The 27,759-nt window shown below is 40.9% G+C and overlaps 1 protein-coding gene across 1 annotated transcript; it reads right to left on the bottom strand.

The window, feature by feature from the left end:
- Positions 1-27,759, bottom strand: LOC134618932 (inactive dipeptidyl peptidase 10). Its single transcript, XM_063464554.1, has 25 exons — positions 27,637-27,759; positions 22,036-22,150; positions 20,606-20,701; positions 20,332-20,426; positions 18,724-18,795; positions 14,778-14,830; positions 14,117-14,198; positions 13,534-13,654; positions 13,279-13,433; positions 12,882-12,979; positions 12,588-12,711; positions 7,685-7,726; positions 7,500-7,604; positions 6,782-6,873; positions 5,916-5,963; positions 3,982-4,100; positions 3,842-3,889; positions 3,446-3,544; positions 3,095-3,161; positions 2,764-2,958; positions 2,610-2,664; positions 2,416-2,515; positions 2,248-2,306; positions 1,428-1,500; positions 1-1,330 (listed from the first exon to the last, which is right to left on the bottom strand). The coding sequence occupies exons 1-25, from the start codon at positions 27,673-27,675 to the stop codon at positions 1,113-1,115; spliced, it is 2,370 nt and encodes a 789-aa protein (XP_063320624.1). The 5' UTR covers positions 27,676-27,759; the 3' UTR covers positions 1-1,112.

Below are 27,759 nucleotides of genomic sequence, written 5' to 3'. Positions count from 1 at the left end.
TAAAATGGGAAACTTTATTTTCAAGGATTTATGGGGAAAGGAATAGCTGGTTGTCTACAATCAATGGCATTCTTTTCATACCAACTGCATGCATGGTTGACAGACTGATGGTCAGGCCCAGCATCTGTGGACTGTAACATAATGGCTCAACAGTTTGTTTCAAGGAATAATTTAACTGTGCAATACACAAGAAATGGTTAAAATGTATCAAAACAGAAATGTACTGCACTTCCAAATACAGTACACAGGCCTACAGTTGTTTTCATTCTTAAACTGGAGCATTTAGTATAAATACGCTCAGCTGCAAAGTCATTCATAATCACAAAATGCAAACAAAACTAGTGGATAAAGTCCACAAAATGTATTTGGCACACAAAAAATTATCCTTATCTTAGTTTATTTAAGCCGGGAACACGCTACATAAAAAAAGAACTTGAAATAACTGATTTTACAGTGACACCTCAAATACTGTGCAGAGTATGCATAGCTCAGTGACCAGTGGTGACAGCTTGTGTTGTATCTTAACTTTTGTGATGCAGACATCTTGCATCACAGCTGTCCCAAATATTTGGTTTTGTAAGACTGGACTCGTTCAGATGGGGTGATCCAGCAGCTGATTTATTTTAAGCCTTTTAACGGCATTTTATGCAAATCACTAAACATGCAAGGCTGATTCATCTCTTACACTGAGTTTCCTTTAAAGTGCGTCGTGTATTCCCGGCTGTTGGCAGATTTTGCCTTTGCAGGCAAGATTTAAAATCAGCAAAACACCCAAAATGCAATGTAAACTAATCCACATCATGCAGCCATTACGACATGCATGTTTTAAAATCTTTGTAAACTCTCAGCAGAATCATTAGCTGTCTAGTAGTCCACATCTTCTAAAGTGAATTTTGTAAACAAATAGGGCCTCAAACATACATTAAAACAGCAGAAACTGTGCAACACATTATACAGTACATCAATGTTTCCAGAAGTTATAAGAGGTGATCTGATGCGGTTGGTCCCCACTCCTGTGCTCTTGCGCCTGATAATCCGACCCAAGGTAATGCATTAGATGGCATACAATCCTTAGAGTGTCCCTTCAGAAGAAGGAAAGGGGAACGCTGGGCTCAGTCATCTTCCTCCTCCTCATCCTCTATGGGATCTAGGAGGGGCCTGTGCTTCAAGCAGGTCTGGAGGTAGTTCACCACTGTCCGCTGGAAGTGTTTGATGCTGCGGGGCTCTCTTAGGATGTGGCCTTCATCTGGGTATAGCTGCAGAGAGTAGTTGGCCTCCACCTTTACCAGACGGCTCAGGAGCTCAGCGCTATGCTGGAAGTGTACTCTTGCTTTGGATGAATACACACAAACCCACAAATAATGTAAGGAAATTTACCCCCCAAAAATATAGCTGTCACATTTTTCATAAAATGAACACGATCTCACCGTCTGCAGTTCCATGCAGAATGAGGAAGTTCTCATCTTTCAGCTTGTTAACCTCCTCCAGCATGGTGGCAGTCTGAAAAGATTACAAAAGGGGATGAAATATTGGGTACACCTAAGCGAAATAATAGCAGTCTATCACACTGGCTCTGCAGTAAATCCCTCCTTGACAAAAAAAGTTTCAATGTTTAGTATTGGTTTAACTCTCTACCCCTTGAAAGTAGACTAGAAGTAACCCTTAAATGACCTAAGCTCTTTTCTGAACCGAACAATCAGTTTCTGGGTTTCTGTCATATTTCAGGGTTGCTTACATAGCAAAATTACTGTGTTTATATGAGAAGTAAGTGAGGGTGGTCTTGACGGCTATCTTTGAAAAAAAACCCCCCAAAAACCAGTAAAAACTAATCTAATGGTCATCAAATCATGTATTTATTGATACATATCATATACTGAAATGTCAAAACTCATTATTAAGGTTACTGGGGAGGTCGTCAAATGTCGTCTTAATAGAGTAAAAAGTTAAAGGGTGGTGATTCAACTTTGAAATCTTCCATAAGGCTGTGGTTTTTTGTTCAGGACAATTTTATCATCAATGTATTTATAATATTTCGCACCATTCATAAATCAGCGAGGGAACACAGTACAGTTCAACAGCTCTGCAAACTAAAGTCTCCAAAATGACCATAAATTGTTATTAACAACTTGGTAAAATGGTTTAGTTATTAGTGATTAACTTGCAATCAACTTCAAGTTATCTCTCAACCTATCAAAACACACTGAGACACCTGAATGTCTCAGTTCTAGACTAGCTTTAGAATCTCACCAAGTAAGCATGTTCCTCCTTTGCAGGAAGTCCTAGGTACCTCTCCGAGAATGCAGCACCTTCAAACAGTAGAATAATTTTTACTCTGATAAATTAGCAGCCTCTGAGCTGTGACAAAATTTTAGTAGCCCGGTTACATGTATAGTTAATGACAAGAACTCTGCTCACTGTAAAGCCTGAAGTCAGTTATCGGTGCCACAGCAGCTGAGCACTGGAAGAGCTTATCTGTTGCTGCCAACATCTTGAGAGTTAAATAACCACCAAATGCCTGTATTGAGAAAATGAAACGTTTTAACATCAATTATATCTGCGATGAGTTTCATCCAAAGGAAATAAATGTCTAAAATTAAAAGTGCCATAACCTTTCCATAGAGGGCCATCCGGCGATCGTCTATATAAGGCAGCTGCATTAACAACCTGCGGAAATAACATAAAAGACCTTTAGTTTTTCAATTACCAAGATTTATTTTTATATTTAATCTATAAATGCTTCTGTTTTAGCATAACTGGACTGACTCCATAACTGCCAGATAATCTTTGACTCTTATTGAGCCAAGTTTGCGCGGATCCACAGCAGTGGTCTTCTGTCCACGGCCAACCCCGCTCCTGCCATCCACCCAGGCCAAGGCCACGTTGTGCATGCTGGAGAAGACCTGAGGCCAGTCAAGGGCAAACTCCTCCGTTACAGACTGACTGCCAGGAATGCCATCTCTGAGCAACAAGAGGAATAGGATCAGCAAGTGTGGCGAAATCTGTTAGTCTTGGACGAGCGATGAAAAGATTAGGGGTCACAGGTTGCAAAACAAATGGCAGCTGTCATTTATCAAGCTTGTTTAATGATACTTACACAATGATGAGGAGAGGGTGCAGGTTGGCCTCATACCCCTGAGGTAGAGATAGTTTCAGGTGCAGATCTACAGAAAGGAAACAGGGCTTGAAGAAACACATTTGTCTGCAGATTTTTTTTATTTTTTTAGTTACTAATTACATCCCAACCAAAGGAAATTTTTACTATCACTCACAACCAAATAAAATGAATTACTGCTTTGGTCAATACTTAACTACAGTTGTCCCTTCCAGGCTGAGATTCTTGTTCTGCCAGTGCTCCATTGTTTCTACTGATATTAACTGATTGCTTAAGAAGTATACTTCTTCAAACAGAGTTTAACAAATAAGTGCAGCGGTGTCTTTGTGGTACCATGGTTATCTGCTGAGAGTGTCCTGAACAGAGTCTCAGGGAGTCGTTTGTCCTCCAGAGCTTTAGACAGACGGCTGTTATCTTCCAAGACGACATACCCTGTGGAGATTAAAAGACAAACAAAAAAAACCCCAATACTGTCTTAATATTTTTCCCCCATCAAGACAGGCACAGCATGCCACCTGGTTCCATATCATCTTCACATAAATGGCTCTAACTGAGAGCCACAGGCAGAGGGCAGTGTTCACAAGCATGACAGTAATGGATTTACACTTGGGCTCTGCTTGAATGTATTGCTCTCTGTAGGCTGTTTGGGGAAACTGCAGACAGCCGGTGTGTATGTGTATATGTGTGTATTACTTTACCATTACTGAGACAAGAAGATCTAACACTCACTGGAGGGTTCCTTTGTACTGTGAACCGTCACTTTAGGGATTCCCGGGCCTGTGGATTTTTCGAATTGACATTATAAAACCAACTGTCTGAGCAATGAAAGCCTGTATGTGTATAAATATGCGCGTGCGTGGGTGATTTACCCAAACAGTAGAGTGTAAAGTGGGTTTGATTGGGGCTGAAAACGGCTTTATAGAAACGGCATCCATCTATGAGGTTACAGGTAATGCACTGGCGCTGAAAGACTCCATCTAAGTCCACGCTTTGAAAAAAAGAGAAGAGATTATTGATCACACTTCAAAAGAACAGGAAAGTCTAAAGCAGTTTGATTTGCTCCAGGAGTGGGACAAATGACTGGGGCAATATAAAGGAAAATGTCAATGTCAAGAGACAGACTGTTCACAGAGTTGACTTTTCAGAAACAAATGGGGTTCAATAAGGTTAGACATAAAAGTCGTTATACAGATTGCTCTGTTAGGCGGTGTTGAGTCTCTAAATGTCTCTCCACCACAGTGCTTACAAATTTCATACAGTATTAATCATAGACAAAGTTTAAGCAAGCCATCTTCCCTTCTCTATAATGGTGAAGCATCTCCCCAAGCCCGAAGGTATGTAAGCTCATAAAAAAGATATGAAAGCTAGGAGGCTGATGAGGGAACAGACAAGTGGTTTACCATAGGTGAGATCATCTGTCTTAAATGACTCTGGCCCAAGCAGCTGGTGTGGCTCATATACAGTCGATGCAAAAATGTGCAGCTACTCTTTCTTAGCTTTATTTGATAATCTTATAGAAACATTAATGACTCCCATATGATATCCTGCTAACATTCCCCCTAAACACCTCACCACTTTCTTTGGTTTTAAGTAAAGTATCTTGACAGCTATAGCCCGGATTGTCATAAAGTTGGCTTAGACATTTATGTTGCATTTGAGATAAATTAAAATTACTTTGGTCATCCTCTAATTTCTCATTTAGCAACATCCTGAGGCAAAAATAAAAAATTAAGTCTGTTACGGTTTATGGCCAAGTTCCCAGAGCATTAATGACATTTCCACCAGCCTCAGCTGCACTTTGTGTTATCTTCTAATTAGCAAATGTTAGCAAATAAGAACAGCCTCACAGAGCTGCTAACAGAGCAGCAGACTATAGGTCTAATTATATGTTAGAACAAGTAATGTTAATAAGCTAAATATCTAATTACCCTGACTACTGTCACAATGTTGCACAAAATCTGCATCAGGTCAGTGTCTACGACAAGCAATTTTAACACTTAAGTGATACTCCTTTTTGTAGTTTCATTTTATGTATCAATAACTGCATTCCTCCTAATGCAACGTTTAATCTTAAAGGTTCCACAATAACATGACTTGCTATAGAAATATAAAGCACTGTAAAGTAACTTTTATATTTTTGGCTGTATTTTTGATATCCTGAATTAACATTCTGGACCTAGACATAGAAAAACAGGTCTCTGGTCAAGAGTCAGGTACTTCTTTTTAAGCACTTTTAAAAACAACAGAAGTTGACCAATATGCCCTCCAGCTGAAAGAGCAACAGCGATGAATAATAAGAAAAAAGTAAAACAAAGGTCTCATGGGAGGAGGTGCTAATTCATACAGTGATTTTAAAAACAGGCAATAAAATCTTTACATCAATACTAAGATCACCTGTGAGGAAATGCAGAGAGGTGAATATAGTTAATACCTTAAAATGGTTTTTTTTTGCAAAGGATTTATGGTAGCCAAGGTCACCACAAGGCATAAGACAACAAACAATGTTAAAAGCAAGTTATTCAAAACAGCCAGAAGTGAAGCTGCGAAATTTTAGTTGGTTTTGGAGTACATCTCTAATTAGTTGTTTTGCATCTTTGTAGTCGAGCTGAGAGCTACTCTTTGTGTTTTTGGAGTGGTTTTTAATCTTTCATTCATCTTTCAGTGGTTTCAAACATCACTTTAAACAGAGGCTCTGTATCAAGGTCCGCCTACCCTTTGGGTCCCTGGGCCTTTACCCCCATTCAAACCATTATATATCATAATCCATTACAAGCCATAATTACAATTTCAGATCAAACATTACCTGTAAAGGTGTCTGCTCTGTCTGGATTCCTCTGTGCTCAGGAAATAGCTGAGGAGGACAAAAACAAATCAAAGTCATAGCACGTTACTCACAGTATAGTCCTAGCACTGCAGATAACATCTGAGAGCCCCTACTTCATCCTAATTATTCCAGATATTAATAATTCATGACAAAAATCTATTTACAGCTATTTACATACTCCAGCATGTAATAAAAAATCAGCCATATTTATTTTATAAGGCAGAATTAGAAATGATGATTTTTCTCACAGTACAGTATTCCTCATGCTTACCATCCACTCCTGTATAAATGTAATCATAGGATTGTACACTTGTGTCAAATGTAAGTAGAACACTGTAAGTCAGAACTACTTGTCTTCAGGCAGAAAGCAGCTACCTGGGGGCTTTGAGACTGAAAATAACTGCCTTTCTTTGCTTGTCTGCCATGCTCACACCTCAGTCAATCGGTTCATGTGGGGTTTCTGGCCTCAGCAGGATAAAGACAGATTTAAGCAATAATCTGCTCTGGTCCAGTCTAAGTAATCCTTTACGCTCTTCAGATTCAATGCAATGCCTTCCAAAGTCAGAGTTAAAGCTGTTTCCTTTGGGGTATTTAACCGAGATCAATCCTACATGTTAAAATGGCTTTTTAGTTATTTTTAATTACAATCAAGTGTGTTTGGCCTGATAAAAGAGCCTGCTCCCCAGAGGTTGACACATCTAGAACTTATTCTCAGCTCACAGAGCATAATTATGGCCAGTGTTCGACTCTACTATACCCGCTGTCACGTGTGTGTTCATGGTAAGAAGCTGAGCACTGATAAAGCCTTATTCGCCCCAGCACCACACACTGTGGCTCACACATACATTTTTCCAGCCTTCTCGTCTAGGGCGCAGAGCACGGTGACGTCCCAGCTCCCTGATGTCAAGAAGCGAGGAGGGACAGAGGGGATGGCAGGCTGCGTTAGACAGAGACACAGAGATGAAGAAGTAGACACCTTCGCTGACTAAAAATAGGCAGAAGGATACAGCAAGAATGACAGAAGATGACAACAAACACGAAGAAAGGGTCATGAAGTTCAGTCGAGGAAACTGACACAGAGTGAGGAGCAGGCAGAGTACTTATAATTATGTTTTTTGGGGAACTAAAGTTAAAGAGATATAGGAGAGAAACCTCAGAATATGAGCCCAAAAACTACAAAGGTGTTAAATTTGAAAAGATAATTTTCTCCTGCATAGTTTATGTTTCTTATAAAGCATCATTAAACATGTTTAATTACCCTGCTCGAGATGAATGAGCTGTAAAATGGAAATAAACTGCAAAGATAAAAACAGCGAAGGACCAAGAAAATATTAATCTGTAAAATGACTCCAGGGATAAAGACTCAATTGTTTGTATAATTAGGGGGAAAATAAATGCAATCAAATAGCTTTGCCTGTGAAAGAAATGGAGGAGACAGTGAGAAAAACACACTTTAGCTTCTATGCTGCAGAGATTAGCAATCACAGTGGGGGCGTTTATGTGACCTCCCCCCATGGCTGAAATGTTAACAACAGCTTATTTTAAAAACCTCCCAAAACTGACCTGGGCCGCAAGACCAGCAATGTGGCGAAACTCTCCACGAGCACCTTGTTTTGCTGGCAGGATGGTATAGAAAACAGAGCCGTCTGCTGAAAACAGTGGCACATCCTGCCAAGGAAAGGACACAGTCAAAAGAAAGACAGAAGAAGAGGAGTGAACAGATTTCATAGGACAAAAGAACAACATACCTGTCGCTGGTTTTGCATTATGTCCATGGCCATCTTGTGTTTCTGTGAATTTTAATTTCAGATAAGGTAGAAAAACATTAGTTATATGAGTTATAAAGTGCTTTATACCAATAAAAGTGAACTAAAGCAAATGAAAATAACAGCGTAAAAATATAAATTGTTGTGGGTTAGGGTTCAGCTTTTATTCTTTAGACTTTTTAATTGAATAGAGTTACCCGAGGCTCTCAGTGTATTAGAGATAGATAATAGTAGAGGAGAGGGCAATAAACACTGAACAAATATGGATTACATTCTTTCAACTTTTCTCTAATGTTTACTGTTTTTTCTTTAGGCTTCAGGATTAGTCAATTCTGTTAATGTGTTTTTATTATTGGACTCCAGTACAGCGTGCTTTAGCGCAACCTCTGATAACACATCGTCTGACTGTCACACACAAGTCATTCTAGCTCCCTTTCCTTTAAGCCAGCTTTCTTTTGATTGGTTGCCCCTCACAAACACAGGGTCTGAACTGTATGGGCGGGGCTTTTGTGCTCACATAGAAAAAAAAAGTTTGAGAAACCAAGCATTTAGAGCACTCTAGTACGTCAGGATTTGGCTTCCAGGGCTATGCAAAAGTCTTGAGCCACCCCTCAATTCCTCATATTTTTCTGGGAAAATGGGAAATAGATGCAGCAATTTACTGAAACATGCAAACATAAATAGAAATACAGTATATATGTCAAAAACATAATTTGTTCTGGTATTGAACGGTGGATCAAAATCTGTACTTTTCTGTGTTCATAATTCAGTTTCGATAAGATCTCCAACACCCCTGGCTGAAGTGCAGCCCAAAACCATGACAGAGCCTTCACTGTGTTTTATAGCTGCAGACAGTCACTGTTTGATCTCTCACCTTACCCCTTCTATACATACTGATGACAATACAAACCAAACATTTTGAATTTGTCTTCATCAGTCCACAACATGTTCTCACTCCCAAAGCTTAACATTTTACGCTAGGTGACAAATCGTCAATATATTACACTTCTGGCCACCCAACACGTCCCTGGATTATGAGACAGGGACAATGAGGAAACATGAACACCACCTTGAATGAATCTACACATTTACATTTGTTTTACTTAAATGGCTTTGGAAAACACTATCTAACATCGTCATAGGCTAGAATACATGGCTGGAACGTGTATTACCGCGGGAGCGTGTCATATGCCGTGGGAGTGTCTGGTCGGGTGTGGTCCAGGTTCAGGAACCTGGACCACACACATATACACATATACGGACTCAGAGGATGAGCAGCCTACAAAAAAACGGTTTCCCCAGGCCCCTCGAGTGAAAATACCAGGTAATAAAATACTGTCTAGTGTCTGTGTACATATCTGTGTCTGACACAAGGAAACTTTTTTCACAAGTTGTCTGTATTCTTAAATACTTAAAAAATTATCTTTTTCTAAACAGCCCTCATCACTCCGCAGTCTGCCCCCCAGCCCACTGATAGCAACCATCATAATGCCCCACCCAGCTTCCGGCACCTTTCGCCACTCCGGCACACACCGACACAGCTTTGCGATCTCGCCAACATGCAGAGTCTGATGTCTTCCCTATAGATGGTATGCTTTTAAAAAAGCTTTAAAGCTGCATCACAATGTCATTGTACTCTTATCTTCAAACCACCAGTTTATACTCCTGAATGTCATCTTGTTGTGATTTTTTTTTCTGTAGATTCCAGAGACTCTGTGAGGCCACTATTGCAAAGCAAGCCTGAAAATCTTGGAATTTCAGAGTTTACATGGTATAACAAATATATGTGACAGGCAAAAACTAGTAAACACTTTTAGCAGTTACAAGAACTAACAAATGAATATCCAACAAAAGGGAATAGAAATACATTGTACTGCCAATACTTTGGTTTATTCTTTGTATGACTTGAAAATCAGGCTTTAGGGAAAACCAAATGACATGTTTCTATCATCAATTACATGAAGTAAACACACAAGCACTTGCATACACATTTAAGACATGAGACTCGCTAATTCCATCTCATAAAATGTGTCTATAGGTGAGATGCTTTGCGTTGATTGGTGCTGCTGGACCACACTGGAGGTGCAAGTCCGCCGTGTAATGGTTTATGCCATTACAAAGGAGCTGGCCTCTGTACTCAACCGGGCAGGGAAAAAAAACCAAGGACCAGACAAAGCAAAAAAGGGCATTTAAAGAGACAGCGCTGTGCAGATGCATATTTGGTAAGTTTTAACATTTATTGTAGTTTTATGAGCCTAAAGTGAACAATAAAGGGATCAATTGATGTGCTGGGTGCATTTCACATTTCCTATGTCTGTTTTTTGCTATATTACTTTGTCTTTCTTAATAACAAGACTTTCATGTCCGGTTAATCTGGAGATGGAGTCTTTGGTCTTCGGCTTGTTTTGTCCTCGGGTTGTACACTTTGTACAGCCCGAGGACCCCATGTTTTCTTTTTTTTTTTTTTAAAGGATACACGGCACACCATGCTAAGACATATCACATTTTCAGCTTATAGCTCTTTGGGAATCAAATGCGGCAGTTTGCTGATTTCTGCCTGGTGACTTTCATGTTTATTAGCCTAGGAGTTTACATACTTTCTCCCTGCTGAAGACAATTAACAAGAGCTTATTCATGTGCTCTAATTCCCTTTTTTTGTCTTTGTTTTTTTGTGTGTGTGTCTATTTTTGTCCTAGATGGCCTGGCGCAGCAGGTAGGGGCGAACTCTATGTCTGAGTTGGTCTTTGCTCAAGCAGTCCAGAAATGGCTCAGATATGCTCCAGATCGTACGGGTGGCGCGCAGGACGCACATCATCCATCCCCATCCCGGAGTAAATAATAAAAAGTGACGTGAAACATAGAAATGTAAATAGGAAACTTTGTCTTTTAATAAAGTATTTTGCAAATGATACATGTCTATTGACCTTTTTTGTTTTTTTTCAATAAAAAGCAACTGTGCGAAAGAGGTGGAAAATCAACACCATAGCTCAACAGTGTTTCAATATCAGAATCTGACATTGTTTCAATGTCAACAGTGTTAGAAAATATAACATCGAATCAATGTCAGGTTTCAACATTGATTCAACATCAAAACCTGACGTTGTTTCAACATTAAAAATGGGTACAAGAGTGACGTTGGGTCAACGTCAGATCTCAACGTTGGTTCAATGACATCGCCTGATATTGACTCAACATTGTTTCAATGTTTCCTTGCTATCTGGGTGTTGTCCATCCTCTGAGGTGGAGTTGGCCAGCTCATCACCTGCTTCCAATTTCCGGGCCTCCATCTAGAGGGTTTTTAAGCCAGAGCTGCCTGCTACTCCTCGCCAGTTCGTCCTGCTACCATCCGTGATTCATCACCTGTCGTGCTCATCAGCAGCACTGGTTCTGTTTCCATCCCGTTCTCCAGTCTGCCTAGAACCCTAGGACTACACACTCACCTTCTCCTCAGCCTGCCCTCCAGCCCGTACTTCAACTCCCCTGGACACCTTGGAACCTGGACCAGCTTCCCCACACTATCAACCATCCCTGGGACGCTCCCACGGCAACCCCTTCCCTGCCTAATAGCCGGTGTTTTCAAAAGTTCCCGCCCGTGTTCTCCTTGTGTTCAACGTCCATTTCGCCTTCGGGCCTCCCTCAGTTCCTGCAAATAATTTCTGTTAGACCCAGTCTTGTTTAAGTTCCTTTTCCTTTCAATAAATTGTACATAGTTCGAGCAATTGAGTCTGCTCTTGAGTCCACTGCATCCTTGTTTGTGACAGAGCGTCATTCTACTGGATTACATCCATAACTCAGCGCGTAGCCTAAGAATGCGGACGGTCACCTTTCACGTTCCTCAGGAATGCCGCGGGATGTGACAAATCGTCATTATATTACACCTTGGGAGTGAGTCCTTATAACCAGTTACCACTGATTTTCTGCCCATTTCTTCTATAACTATCATACTGTAGTGATGATGATTTGAACCAAAATTTTCAGACGTTTTCTCTTTTTCTGTTTCCTTTCCTTAAGAAAAACTCTTGGCAGTAACCCTTCCACTGAGACCATTTCTGATGAAGCTTCAGTGAGCAGTAGATGGATGAACTGAAGGGTCAGATGGATCTCTTAAGTCCTGTGTCAGGAGTTTGCTGGATTTTTTTCCCACAATTTCCTAAGTACATGACTTTCTGTTCATCTTGTGTAGATGGGAAATGAGAACAAATTGTGCTTCTCGGGACAGGCTGCTAGTAGGAAAGTCCCTAGAGATACAAGTAAATTTGTTTATTTGCTAAGTTGTCTGCTATGTGTAGACACAGCAGTGGTTCATCCCTTGAATTAGATGCCACTTTTATGCTCGAATGATTCATCGTTCTGTGTTACTTGTCTTAAAAAACAAACAGACATTCTTCTGAAAACGGTCAGGTACAAGGATCGAACGGAAAATGAGGGAAAAAGCCGCCAATGTCCAAAGAAAAACTTTAAAAGACATTCACTTTGAAAACCTGGAGAACTGTTGCTCAAGACCTCTTCAAAAAGTTACAAGCGAGTCTGGCGCCTTGGAAGCAAAATGAGGCCTCGCTTAACATTTTTTCACAGTACTGTATATATGACAAGAAGGAAAGATTAAAATAGGTCCCCTTTAATATAATATTTTGGAATATTGAAGTGAGATCTGTGAGGATTTATAGAAGAGCAGCAGGACTAAAATACTGCAGTACAGCACTGAAAATTCTTCTCATGCAGCAAATGACCTTAAATATTAATCCAGTCAGTGGAGATTTGAGAGCTTAAGGAAATCAATCTTAACTCCCAACACTGTGTAAATGAAGCAAAAATTCTATTACAGCTGTATATTGCAGCAGAAGGTGCTCAGATTACTAATGTGGAACAAGTGATGACCGCTCACCTCTGAGCATGCCCCTGTGGTAGCCTCGCAAACACAGAGCACAGATTGGTTCTGTGCACGATTCAGCCAACGAACTGCGAGCCGGGTGCTGCTGATCCAAGTCACCATGGATATGTAGTTGTCTCTGAAGAAGAAAAAAAAAAGGATACATGAAGAAAGTATTAGAAAGTGGTGCAAAGAAATTGAAAGAAAAAGAAAAACAAGCAAGAAAACTTTGGACACGTGTAGTAATTTCAGGTGTGCTTTGAATCCTTTAAGGCCTTTTCTGTTTCAACATTTACAAAGGTGTACTACCTGGCTCTGAGGGAGTCCGGAGGCATCATTTCCAGAGTGTGAGCTGGACCATACAGATTCACCACAAACAGACTGACTGATGGGATACTTGAGCCAGCCTGTGAAGACATCCACATGAAGGAAAAACCCCCAGATCAAATAAACTTAAAAAATGTGAAGTGGATGCTCTTTATAAAAGCAAATCTTTTTAGTCATGCTAACAGCAAGAGACCAACTCCACAATTAGTCAGTCCACTATTTTGGTTCAGGCTGAGGCACAGCTGCTTCAGAAAGACACTTTGTTTTTCCCTTTATAGTTTATTTTATAGTTTTGCAAACTCAACTTCAAATGATGAAACAGTGGCATTTTTCTAAACTGTCTACACTTGGTGACTCCAAAGTGCTTAGCTGTTTTCACCTTGGGGTAAGGGAAGAGCACATTGGACGGGTAGAGACCACCTAAGAAATGAGGTATTTCCATCACAGGTGTAACAGAGTTGTTGATGCTGAGGTATGCAAGGCGGGCACCATCCACAGACCACCAGTGGGCGGCATATTGTAGTAGCACCTCCTCTGTTTTGGAAGAAAGAACTATTGTAATATCAAAGTAAAAGTATGAATCTGCTTTTCATGACTGCTGCCGTGGAGAGTCAGCAGGTGAACTACATTTTACCTTCATAAGTCCAGTCAGAGAGGCCGTTCACCACGTATTGCTCCTGGTCAGTGGATGTAAGACGCAGGGGTTCGCTGGTCACACTCGGTTTGTAGTAGATATCTCCGTCAAACACAAAGGCCTGGCATGAGCAGCACAGACAGAAAGCACCGCCAATCCATTATCAAAGACAGCAAGGTTGCAGACTTCATTGCTGGCTCCATGATTCGAGAAGCGGACACCCTCCAAGAATGAATGAATCATTGGCTAGCACACACACGGGTGGGAGCCAATGCATCTTCACTTGCCAGTTAATAAGCTGCAGATGAGCACTGACATAGCAGCAAAAGCCAATTACATTGCAGGTCAGGTAGATGAATTATATATGTATTATGAACACAAAACCCCATTACAGCGCGACAGCCACTTCAGGTGGAGTTCATTGTATAAGATATTGTACCTTTGACGTTATGATGAATAAAATTATGTCAAATGGAGGATGCATTCAGCATTATTATGGATTTTAAAGGGTGATAAACGCTTCCATCCTACTGACAGTTTTAATTGATGCAGATGACAACACATGAGTAAGGCCCTCACTTACCAGCTGGTTCCCCTGAGGTCCCCAGGAAGCATACTGTAGAGCTGCCTTCTGCCCCTCTGGAGGGCTGAGTTCCAGCAGATCCCTGAAACACACACAAAAACTCAAACATAAGCCCTCCATTAGGGAACACTCTCCTCTTTGAAGCCATCCAAGGTCCATCCAATTCCTGCCCTTGAGGGAGCTACTGCACTGTGAGAACAAAAGGGCAAGATGCAGAGAGGGAAAATGAAACAGAGAACGGGGCTGATTCATGCAAGAGTGCAACATTTTTTTTCTATATTTCTAGCCACAATTTTTTTTTATTTCCTTAGGACAGGCAAACATTTTTCTCCAAGGCATACTCGGGCAATATTGCAGGTCCTCCAGAAATCCTTTTCAGAATAACTTCAGAATCACCCACAGCTACCAAAGAGTTTTTTTTCCCAGAGATAATGCTGAATATGATTCTCAGGCAGTGAAATCTGAAGTACAATACAAACCTTATAGAGCCTGGAAAGAACACTGACAAATGAATGGACGTCTGACAGAAACATGAAATACTGATTCAAATGAAACACGCTTTGGGGAAAGTTTTTTTTTTTTTTCAATCTGCAGGTCTGCTTGCATTGGTAACGCTCATGCCCAGTGCAGCCCATGCATTAGCAGTGATGATTCCACCTACCCATTAGCCACACTGTAGATAGCATAGGAGGCAGTGAAGGACTGAGAGAACACCTGAAAAAGGTAGAGGATATCATGCACAAAGGTGTGCCGCACATAGATGAAAACACATACTTTAGTGCTCACACATGCACCTGTGCATGTACAATTAAGGTTAAATGCAAATGAGACAAATATTATGACAAACAAATTTACAGTTAAGCAATAAGCAACAAGGAGCTGTGTTTGCATCATCTAAGTGCTTCTGAAATCACTGCAAAGACTGAGTCGAGTGGCTTATTACCTGGCAAAAAGGAGCAGCATAATTTTATTCTATGAAATTACAAAGGTAAAGGTTTAGTGAGCCTATAAATATTTCACTGATAATACTTATATTTAATATTATTCTTTCACCTAACCTAGAATAGAAGTGGAAAATTGCCTCGTGCTGTAAGTATTTGCATATGCAATAATTTTTAGTAGATGGTATTTTAACACTCCCCTACTTTTTATTGAGCCAATCACATCTTTACGTCTTAGTGATACGGACTTAATTTGCAGGAGTCATTAAACTACGGGCAGCAATTTCATCTATATTACATCATAACTGAGATCTCAAGTGAATAAGAGAAAGTCGGACCTTTAAGACTGAGCAAAAGAGACAACACCAAAGACATGACATGTGAAAGAAAAGCACAAAAAACGAAGACAGACATTCCTATTAAACAGCATCATTAAAGTTAATATCCTTCACACTGAGCTCTATAGTGGCTGGCAGCTGTGTCGCAAACCTTAGAAAAGCATCAGAAGCTCTGAATAATTAAATTAACACGTGTGTGAATGAATTTGTGCATGCAAGTGTGTCTCTTAACCGCAGCTGATCAAAGCAATAGCTAATGAATTCAAGGCAAAATATTGATTTGCGCACCTCTCTTTTTAAGCAAAGAGTTGGAAGCAGCATTTGCCCACTGGCCACTAAGGGCCCCAGCCACCTGGAAAACCAATCCCTAAAGAAATTAAATGTCACATCCTCTATACAACACACTTAGTGGTGAAATTGGATTTTTTCCCCCTTCTTCAGTGCTGTCTGTTGTTAGAAAATGCATGAATGGAGTGACACAGCGCTAAAGCTGCAGGGATAAGGGAGTGGAAATAAATTTTAAGGCTATCTAAATGAAATCGAAATCTGATTGTAGCATAACGGCTGCGCATGAGGGGCTATGCATTAGGTGGAGCAGAAAAAGAGCTGTTCACAACACAAAACAGGAGAAAGAAAAGGAAGAGGATAACATGAAGTGGTGGACACAAAAGGGAAAGTGAGGGAAGAAGATAGAGCGAAAGAAGCCGCGACAGGACGTTAAAGGGGGGTATCAGTCTTCGAGACCAAAGGGGGCAGCACTGCCGTCAGCACCATACTAAATCAGCTATTTATGATTTGTTTAGAAACCAAAAGATTCTGCTTGTGATTTAACATCACTGGCAGATTCTGTGTTATTGTGTGTTTGTGTGATAAATAGAAAGAGAGAGTGAGAGCATCTGTCATAAAGAGGCAGAGTGAATTCTAATGTGGCTGCCAGTAACATATCATAAATCCTCCAGATCGCACTGCCTATCAGCCTCCCTTTTACTACCCACCCCCTCCATGCTGCCAAATAGGGGGGTATGGGCACAACACATGATTACATTCTCAGAAGATATTGCTGGATAATGTGACAAAGACTGTGTATAGAGATTACAGCACCCTTTGCAGGAGCACAGTTATTAGAAGCTTTTGTACAATGTAAAACTCACAATGCGGAGATAATAGCATCCTTCCTTCTCAACATTGTTCCTGCCTCACATGCATTACTTAGCAGCCCCACAATGCGCTGCCTTTGATACAAGCACCCATCAGGGTTTGCTGCAGAGTGCAGACACAACTCCCTTTGCTTTTTATTTGTCCCGAAACTACACTGTCTTGGCAGGCACCGGTTCATTTGCCTCCGCTCATCAATCCTGGAAACCTCCACCGCCGCTGAACTATTTCAACATCACTCATTTGAAAATATGTACGTCCTCTCTTTTTTGCCTTTCTGCTCTCTCACACACACACACACACACACACACAGAAAGGAAACTCTTAAGGCAAACCTCTTTAATTCAAATAAGCTTTAAGAAAAGATATTTTCCTGTAGGAAATCTGCTTTCTCTTGTTCCTATGTGTGGCAAAATTCCCTAACTGACTTATGCACATACTCTCTTATCAAAATCCATTTATTTTCACTCACGGGGCACAACTCTCCCCTAAAGCCTCTAGAGGTAGTACAAAATCCAAAGAAGCCTTTTAACTTTACACATAGCCTGCACACACATTTCTCTCTCTACTACAGCTCTCCCCTTCTAGTATCTCGGACATTTTTGGGTATTCTTTCTGACTAATTTCAACTGGGCATTGTATCTAAGGGCAAGCAATGCATATCCCATTTGCATACTCCTCCATCGTTACTGCCTTTCCCCACTGCTTTCTGTGTTTTTTCCTCTCATTCCCTACCACTCTCTGCTCTTCTGAACGGCAAAGCCGCTGCCTGGCGCAAACTGCTTCAGTCAGCACAAATCCCCCCAGAGATAGACAGAAAAAAGTGAGTGAGAGTGAGGAAGATGAAGCAGGAGAAAGAAGGAGGCAGCCACAGAAAAGAGGAGCATGGAGGAGGAATAGCCCCCGCGCACACTGACAATATGCCAGCCATGCTAACACAGAAATTCATTTCTAAATAAACAAATGATTCCAGGTGCCATGCCCATTGTCTCTGATTTCTTCGAGTGTGCGCACACTCTGAGCATACAGATTAGACAGGACATTTCCTGCTGATATCAAAGGAAGTATGCTAATGACATAGAGTACGATCAACCAAAGCAACCCACAAACTGGGCACGGATCTGAGCCCTTTCTCTATAGAAATGTGTGAAAGCTGATTGAATCCCCACTAACCGCTCAATAATTTAGTTAGAATGGATGCACTGTGTTTGTGATGATGCTGTAACACAGCAACAGGCTCATTCGTTCCCCCCACACAGAGAAAATATGATATGCAGTGATTAGAGCAAAAGCAGGTCTCTAAAGGAAACCCAGAGAAATGGAAAAGGCTGTGAGGTTGAATAAAGAGGAGACCGAGAAAGCATAAAAATCTGTTTCAAGATTGTAAATAAAAACGTAGGGAAATGTGCTGAGAACCTTCATTTCCTCCTAATTCTGTTTTCTTGCCTCATCGATTACTTGCACATTACACAACTTGCCTTCCCTTTGAAGAAAGATTCACCTATTTATTAACCATGAGGGCATTTAGAGAGCGAGGTGGCTAGTGGGGGGTGGAGACACCGAGCTACGCGGTGTTAAAAGTAAAGTGAGCAAAAGATCTGTGTTTTGTCCACCCCAGCGCTGATCTGAAACCACCTGCAATCGAGATTCTCGTCAGATTCTCATTAAAATTCCCCCCCCGAACAGGCAGAGGTGATTTCATTACTGCAGCTCCAACTTCATCTCCTTGATCTCCCCTTCCCCCATTTGCACTTGTGTGCTAAACTCTTCACGGCAATCACATTCAAAGCTTTCCTCAACTCCCTGCACGTCGTGCCATCAGCCAGTTTAAATATTCAGCCCCTCATATGTTATCCCAGTCATCGAGCAAGTGGTGTTATGGAGCTGAAGATTGCTGCAGTTGCATAAATGAGCTCACTCACACGCTCTTTTCTCCTCACACTCCTTCTGTTCTTGCTCTTCTCCTCGTTTTTTCATTGAGGCTCTGATCAGGATGCATGTCGCAATTGTTTTGCTTGTCACTAGTGGCCTGTCAGACATATGGTGGTCTGTGAGTCATAACAGCTTGTCTTTGATACTAGTGGATAATTCATGACCCTGAATAATTTCTGGGTAAGATTGATGATTCTTTCTGGGGAAGTCTGAGCCCACTTGTCATTCAAAGGCAACTTACCGGTCGAATGTTATATGCCAAGAGGACAAACCTCTTGTCTGCAGACACTTGGAACTGAGTAGTGGTCAGGTCCTACAGAAAAAAAGACAACAACGCTTTATTCAAAAATCTTCTTTTTCATTCCAAAGTGTTTTAGAATATTTAGTATGATTCCACTTTTAACTGCCTTCTATCATTTCAAATAAAGCCTGTGACTGTTATTCGCTGATGTCGAGTTTTTCCTCAAGAATCATGTCTGTCTTGTACTTTCTATAGGTGCTTTACTGGAAACATAAGCAGCCCATTATTATGATGCCGATGATGCATTTATAATTTTGTGAATTCTGCACATCTTGCAAATGCCACATAAAGTCACAGAGGAAAGAATATGATGTAAATAACGTGGAAATAATGTGTATTTCTAAATGACATTGAATAAACTGAGCCACACACGCACATTAAACTTAATAACTGTCATGTATCCTGTAATTTTTGTTTCCTCTGTTGTGTATGGGGTCTCCAGCCTTTCATGTATCCAGAACAAAGCCAAAGACCATCAAATATAAATTACTGCCGACAGAATATCAGTCTTCTTTTCACTATTGTGGTATTCACTGAAGCAAAGATTTCTTCAGTCCTTTTATTCAGTGTGTAACAAGACATACACAGAAAACTCACAAATAACCAAAACTACTGTTTGTTCTTCAGTGCTATAAAAAAGCTACATAGCTTCAAACATCAATCTACTGTTCTCCTTCACATTTCGACAGTTTTAATGTTTTATATTCTAGTTTAAACCAAGTAGCTGTGGGATGATTATCGTTTAGTTTAAAATTCTCGAGGACATTTTCTAGCTAAAACTCCATGTCACACTAATTCTTTCTTCAGATTACTGACTTCCTCCATAATTCATGACTTAATTAAAAATCCCTCTTACAAACCAGTTTTGTGTCATGAGAACATGTGCCATGTGTTTAAGGCTTGTGGTGATCTAGCTTTTGCTTCCCATGTTTTTGCTTTCATTAAAATCTTCATTCACTCGTTCTTCATTGTCTCTTATGCAGGTACGAAACTCTTGGAAATAAAGTTTTACTGATTTAATGTGAAATTTTTATCTTAAGGATAGACACTATATTTAGGTGGCTCTGTCTCAGCGATTCATTTATTTAAGGAAATCCTGTATACTTCTTCATACCAAAAAAAAAAAAAAAAAAATTTCTGGAATTGGAAACAGCAGCAAAGATGAAAAAACGCTCTATCACAAAACCGAGGAGTGACTTCTCAACCTGACAACACAGCCCTGCTTTAAGCTCCTCGGCAATGACCCACATAAGTCTGTCAGTGTCGTGCAGAGGCGGCGTTCAAAATGATGCCCCTGCTTGGGAAATTCTCTTTGAAGGCTCGTATTGAGGGCTCACAGAGCAGCCAGATTGGGGGGGAAAATTAGGCGATGCTGTCACTCTTCCAAATCTTTTTTTGTCTGAAGTGTGGGATGTGGAGCAGTGGGAGATACAGCATACTCCTCTTAATCTGTCTATTGGGCCGTCAGTGTGCCCAGGTCTCTGTGGATATGATCAATTGTGTATACTGAAATCTATTCTCTAAAAGTTTAGTGTTCCTGTTACTCACCAGGGAGCTGTTGTCCAGCAGAGTTGTGGTTAAGTTGCTGGTGAGGCTGAACGACAGGACATGTCCCTCTCTGGTGCGAAGAGCAACTTCGTTTTCTAAAAAAGGATGAGTTCACAGAAGAAGGTCTTGTGTTTTTAGAATGAAAGAACAGAACCAGTGGCTGCTGCTGCAAACCAGTGGCTCAGTCGTAGGTGACCTCATTAAAGAGGCGTCAGACTGTTATGAAGACTTTATCAATGAAGAGTGATTTGTGAGTGAGAATATGGATCCTTACCATTCAGCCATGCCACACAGGGGTTATGAATCTTAAACTCTTCACTCTCGAGGTCCTCCATCGTGAGATGGGAGCGAAGTAACAAGTGAGACTCATCTTTAAAAGCAAAGAGACAGCGATAACTAGCACATCGAAAACTCTCCTTTGTTTACAGAAATGCAAAGTCTGAGGCTTTTCGCAACTTGGCCTACATTCCTGCTTCATCTAGGATTCATATTTTGCATTCTCAAAGTTACTGTTATTAGTTTGCAACACTCAGTGGAATATTTCTTATAATGTAAGGATGAGGGGGAAAAAATACCACTGCGAGCTTGCCTAAAATTATCAGTAGTAAAACAGACATCTCAGTTCTTTAAAGGGACTCAGTATGGCATCAAGCACAGTACAGCTACAGGAGCATTGGTGCATTTAATATTTGTACGTGTCATTACCATATTATGAGCACAGGGCAGATGTCTCATTACCACATAAGTCTCAGTTATGGAGCCATGTTGCTATTTAAATTTAATAATAATTCTCCTCTCTTGAAGAAGAACATTAAGAGTTTCATGAGACTCCAGAGCTGTCCACGCAAACTGTCAGTAGCCCGAAGAAACCACCTCACTCAGTCATTGAATTCAGTATCTGAGTGTGTGAACTAATCTATTATTAACCATCACAAAGTCTGACTTTTAAATCATAGCACGGTGCTTTAAGGGATATTTTGGCATTTGAGTCAACTCATTTTATGATTTCCCATTAAACATTTTCCACGTTGTTAAATACCTACCACTACTAAAATGCAATTTACAACAACGCCCTTTTCCTTTTTTTGGACTCCTTGGATCTGAATTTATATTCACTGAGCAGCCTTGGGGGAACCGCTAACCTGGCCCGACAATAACAATCTACCAGCAGCTCTAATTAACAGAATATATCCTGTTTGTTTAATCTTTACTGAATCTAAAATGTGAACCCAAGAAGTCACTTTTGTAGGTTTTTATGATCGCTCTAGTGTGGCAGGGAGGAGTAGCTTCCTGGATTCGTCCTTGGTTGCCTGGCAACTGCTCAGGGCCAAGAAATTGTCACCTAGATTAAAATCCCATAAACGGTTGTATTTACACTGTGTTTTTTTTGTCAGGATTAAACAAACAGGAGAGACAGCGTTAATTAGTGAGCTTTAGAGGTGCTGGTAGGAGGATGCTGTTACTTCTGGAAAGAAGGGAGCTGGTTTCCTCTGTTTCCAGTCTTTATGCAACTAAGCTAAGCTGCCTGGCTGCTGGCCTCATATATTCCCTGCCCTACTATAGACTTATGAGGAGTGTATGCAATCAGCACTGCATTAGAGGTTCTTCAGTGCTCCTTAAAACATCTCCTCTCTGCTATGATACTTTTAGTTTCCCCAACATCTTTACAACTATTTTAACCTTTTTCTTTGTCCACATTCTTACCAGGTGTGAGGAGGATGACGGAGAGAATGACCAGAGACATAACAGCCAGGATCACCACCATGGCGATCCCTATGCCCTTCCAGTTCCTCGGAGGACCATCTGTACTGCCCAGGTCCTTATGTTGAAGAGTACACAAACACACAAACACTGTGATGAATGCGAGAACAGCTGAGGAGGAGGACATTAGTGCTGCTTCATTTCCACAGTCTCACAGAAATTTCTCCCCGACAGGCATATCAGCACAGTTAGTCTCAGGGGGCTGAGACCAGCCTTCGGCGTTGTAGGGCTCTCACTGAATTACACCAATTTTCCATATGAGAACAGCACAAAATTGCTGCATATGAGAGATATGTCTTTAATTGCGGCACCAATTTTAGCCACGCCATAATTTTTTTTTCATCTCTGCTTCATTTCACCTGTTACATGACTCTGGGCCATGTGGTACAGCTAAAACAGAGGGGGATGAGTTAAAGAGTTGTTGAGAAATGTGTTGTTCTTGTGTGCATTTACAGAAAAAAAGCTATCTCATACTTCACCTCCAAAGAGCTGCTTTGTGTGTCGGGATTTAAACAATAGCACTGGATGAAGTTGTTAAAAAAGGCAATAAAAAGAAGAAGAAGATAATATGATGAGCAACAAACAACAAGCAATTACCAAGAGAAAAAAATTTCAAACTTTAGATTCTAGTCCTTGTGTACTCTCCAAATGCAATCAGGGGGAACTGATAGAATGAGCCTGCATCAGTATCAGTCACAATTAAACACAATTGTGTGTCATTCCCAGGCTGTGCCCTGCTCATAATGAGTTGCTGGCACTGCTGGAGCCACACGCCTGCTGGAGTGTGAAAGTTCAGTCACAAAGCAGCCATAAAACTCAAGCTTCATTATTTCTGTTCACCCCTTTGACTTGGCCCTCAAAACCTTGCTGGTCCTGATCACTTTCCTCCAAGCCGTCAAGAGGAGGGCAGCGGAAGAAGGGCATATGGGGTGCACTGGTCAACAGATTGCCGCTCTTCCGTGCTCCCTGCATGACACCAGATGCCCCAGTTCTGTGCCATACTTTCCTTGACATCAGCCTTTAATACCTTAGCACTTTCTCTCCCCCACACATGTGCCCTTACCTTTCTTCACTGTCTGATTTAAAGCCCTCGATACTTCGTCTATTAAAGTGCTGAATGTACTTACATAACTGGAGTTAAAATGTCTGGAAAAACTCATTTCCATGTGTGTTTCTTTATGGGTCCAACTGCATCGAAATTTTAGTTTTGAGACACATTTTTTACCACTTTCTAAAACATTAGATGTTTTCACACTCAGGGCCTGCCAGCACAAAACTCCTGCCAAGGTCTCATCTTTAATAGATCTGCTTGGCTGCAGTATCGTAACATGTTCAAAATTAAAACCAGTTACACCTGCGGGGACAACTTGTAAGCGATGTTTGAACTTTCTGTGCAGGCCAGAGCTAGGAGATTGATGTCGAAGGCTGTGTATCTCCTGGCTGGTCTAACGCTGTTTTATCGCATTCTCCTGCCCTCTTGGTTAACATTTGCTCAGGGAATCCCCAGTCTGCTTCTATTAGATAAAAAACTTATAGTATGTGAAGACTTTGGTAGAGTACAGTTACTGCATCATATTGCACAGTTAGCACTTTTGGTTAAAAGTTTGAAAAACTGCTATAAAAAAAATTGAAGGTCCATAACAAAACAGTGGATATGCTGTAAAATGCAGTCATTATTAAGCATAAAATAAAACTGCATTGTTATTTCAGTCAAAACAGGCATTTTCAACTAAAGTCTTCACTTAACTGATACCACTACACTGTGTTTTCATTTGCACGTCCTTTCTCTCTTTATATGAGCAATATGAGACCTGGAACATCTGCCTAATGAGATGCACAGCTCTTATTATTCTCCTGAGCACAGACATTAAGCTATACTTCCAATTAAGGTCGCGCCGTTGTTAAGACAGACAGGGAGAATCCCAGATTTTAGTATATAAGGAGTTTTGTCACACTTATAAATGAGGTACAGAGCAGACAGACTGAGCAGAATCCCCAGAGTGAACATTGGCGAAGCTGCTAGTGCCTACTGGCTGCTGGTCACAAAGCATGTGGGAACCTAATGCAGCACAAACTGCTGTCACAGTCGAACAGATGACAAGCTGTATGACAGACCAGGTTTATCTCAGTCAGCACCCTGACGGACAAGCAAAAATATCTCCATGTGGGTTTTCTGCTGAGCCAAACCACAACTGAATCACACATAGACCGTCTTTTTATTCAGCCTGCGTGATCCCACACGAGCTGGAGTGGAATCCGGGATGTGGTGTCAGTCAAACACCAGAGGGTGCAAGATTGCAAATCAAAGGCAATACCTCTGTGGATAACTCATCCTGAAGGCATCCCCGTGAGAGGATTTTTGGCGAACCACGCAGAACTGAATTAGAAGAGAGAGAGAGAGGTCTTACATTTGCCAGCAGAGCCACAGGCTTTTCATTCAGCCAAATCATAGAATCAATAATGTGTACAAGGTCCAAGGGGAAACAATTAACAGTGGGAATACAGCCACTGAGAAAACTTTTAGATAGACACTCTTCGTTAAACACTGTTTCCAGCAATATATGACAGCTCCTAGTGGAAGAACCTCACAAAAACTAAGCCTGTTTTGTGCCTTCTACCATTTTGGCTTAGAAATTACACTAAATAGAAGCAATTGTTTATTTACCTGCACATAAACAGACTCAAACAAACTGGCCCCCTTTCCTCAATGAAGTGCACACAAAATCAGACAATTTGAACTGTATTGATTGAGTTTGCACACTACAAAAGCAAGTCACGCCAAACACAATTACTCAGTCTGCACAGCCATGCACCACAACTGGGTTGCGCAGAATCCAGGCGGCGCTCAGAATTCATAAATTAGGCTCAGGAGACCTCCTTAACTCCATCTTCTGTGTCTTTGAGGCATCCAACAATAAATCACATGCAGGGGAATGAGGAAACCAATGCAGGCTGTTCAGGGATTCTGCTTGTAGATTTGCATACCTCCGGGCACCCACCCCACTCCACCCCATCCCTTAATACTGGCCAGTAATGTTTATTGCACACAAAACATTGGAGAAGGCATCAACGAAATAACTACCAACATATAAAAGGGAGAGATGTATTGGCAGCCACATACAGCCCTTGATATAAACAAAAGCTTCCTGATTTTAATGATTCACAATAACAGGTTGCAAGGGACATCTGCAGATAACCCACATATGCATAATCTTGTCAATATCTCCCCTTCCCTTCATTAAAAATGAAGGTCATCATTAGAGCAGACTGCTAACTTTAGCATAGTTTGAATAAATGGTAACCAAACTGCTGTAGTAATGAGATCAATACTGATTCGTATCTAAGGCTGTCTTTCATGAACTTCAGTGCTCCCACTCACTGCACCAGAATTATGATTTTTAGTTTCTTATCCCCCCCCCCAAAAAAACAAAAAAAAAAAAACCCAAAACAGTAGGTGGTAGGACACCATATGGAACTAACAGGGCAGTTCTTTTTGCCCTCGAGGCTATTACCAGACAATGCAGCAAAAGCCTTAGTGAAATGAAAGGCTGCTTTAGCCTCTACTGCTGCAAGGCTGCCCTATCTTCTTTTCATGCTCCCCATCACACGCACGAAAATTACTGTACAAAAGGTTGCTGTACAAGGGAGCTTTTCCTCAGCGTGTCCAGCCACTCAAAGTGGCCAAGCTCCTGCCTTAGGAAATAAGCAGCATCAGTAAAAACACATGTGGGAGAGCTACGGGTGAGATATAGAGTTACAGTACACAAAAAAACCCCGAACATGCCATTTTTTTTTAGCAAGCTCTAAAGGGATACCAGCAAATGATATACACGTAATAGGTTCAGTGTAAGAGCTCACAGTGTCATGCTGGCACTTAACCAGCGTTAAGGATAAAAAATATTGCTGTCACTGCTAGTTTTATTCCTTAATGGCAGGGATTTACTGAACCACAAACAAAGCGCTATGTTTTTCTGACACAAATATGCTTTATTTTGTTGATGATTGTCACATTAAGTGGAATCCACAATCCACTTTGTACATTCTCTATCTAATATTTTGACACACCAACACACGACACAAGTCATTTTCACTTTTTTCTTTTCTGATCCAAAGGCCAAGAGACAGATGGTGCCTCGTGAGGCTGTAGATTGCAGTCTTGTAATACTAGGCTTTATAGTGTCAATAGTATTTGAACTTCGTTGACTTGAGACAGGTGAGAGTCTATAACCCAGTGAGGCACCAACAAACCCTCTTATTGAAAATGAACAAATATTATTGTCTCATTAATTGCTTCGCATATTGATTGGAGACTGCACTGAGATGCTGTGTCACTTGCAGCTAATGGAATATCTATTAGCCTCACAGCCGTTTGTGGCCCTCTGAAAGAGACAAAAGTGCAGAAGGATTATAATAAAAGATTCTTTTAGACTATGATTTCATTAATACTTCCTCTCATCAGCCTGTAAGTAAAAGACTTAAATATTAGTGTGTCACTTAATGCCAGACATCTCCGTGATCTGTATCACAAATAGGCTACGTACTAATTAGATATCATTGAACTACTCAATCTAGTCTCTTGAACACTTTCACCTTCAGGGCAGCCCTGTTCTAATGACCACTTGATTGAAACCCTTTCCCAAGAAGAGTGACAGTTTGACCTGTTCATTATTTGACTTGCCAAGATTTGAAAATGGACTCTGCTGAAGAGAAACAAAAAGCAGTCAATTAAAATTCCTGAATAATTCAAGATTTATTTTTTAATTTAAGGGTTAAAATCAAAGTTTACAACTGATGCCACCAAACGTGCGAGTATTTTCAATTTTACATTAAACCATTTATAATGTGACCACACTTACGAACCATCGGTGGATGAAAGACAGAAATGAATCTTGCTTGCAGATCACATCCTGTGCAATAACATTTCATGTAAATGCATATCAGTGAGCTCACAAGTTGTTTAGAGGCAAAACTGTCTACTCATGAAAATACATGAATGTTACATTTGAATAGGGAATCTGTATGGAATCAGAATTACAGATATTATGGAGTATGTGCCATAACTAGCAAGGATTTAAAGTGTAAAAAGAAGATATTGGCTCATAATCTTTGCTCATTGACAACACATCTATGCAGCAGAGGGCTGATCAATCATACAGCGCAGCCTGCCTCTTTATCACTGTGCAGGTCCACGCTGGAGGGGACAGTCTCTTAGAACAAATTCTCACGTCTGACTGTTGGAGGAATGGGCATTGTTTCTGGTGCGGATATTTTGCTGAAAAAGTCTGCATGGGACAGAAAGACAATGTAGGAGTGACAAAGACCGGACGTTAGCCCAGCCTGCACCGCAGTGCACAGAGTCAAGCCTGTCCAGGTGATGGATATTAACGAAGAAAAGTGTGAACGGGCGAAAAGGCAAAAACACCAATTCCTCACTGCACATCACAAAACACCCCCTTCTCTCACACACATACACGTGCTCTGAATCTAAAAAGAAAGAAAATAGAAAAAAAAGTGCGGACAAAACAAAAGAAAATGCACACATACCAGCTCCGTGGTCATATTTTGTTGAGTTGTTGCAATCATTGTTATCCGCTGCAAGCTCTGCTCTGCCTCTGTAGCCTCAAAACTCGCCGAGCTGCTGCACTGTTGTCTTGCGGAGCCTTTTCT

This window comes from Pelmatolapia mariae, linkage group LG20, assembly GCF_036321145.2.
Source record: "Pelmatolapia mariae isolate MD_Pm_ZW linkage group LG20, Pm_UMD_F_2, whole genome shotgun sequence".
Taxonomy (NCBI): domain Eukaryota; kingdom Metazoa; phylum Chordata; class Actinopteri; order Cichliformes; family Cichlidae; genus Pelmatolapia; species Pelmatolapia mariae.
This window is presented reverse-complemented; position numbering and strand designations above follow the sequence as displayed.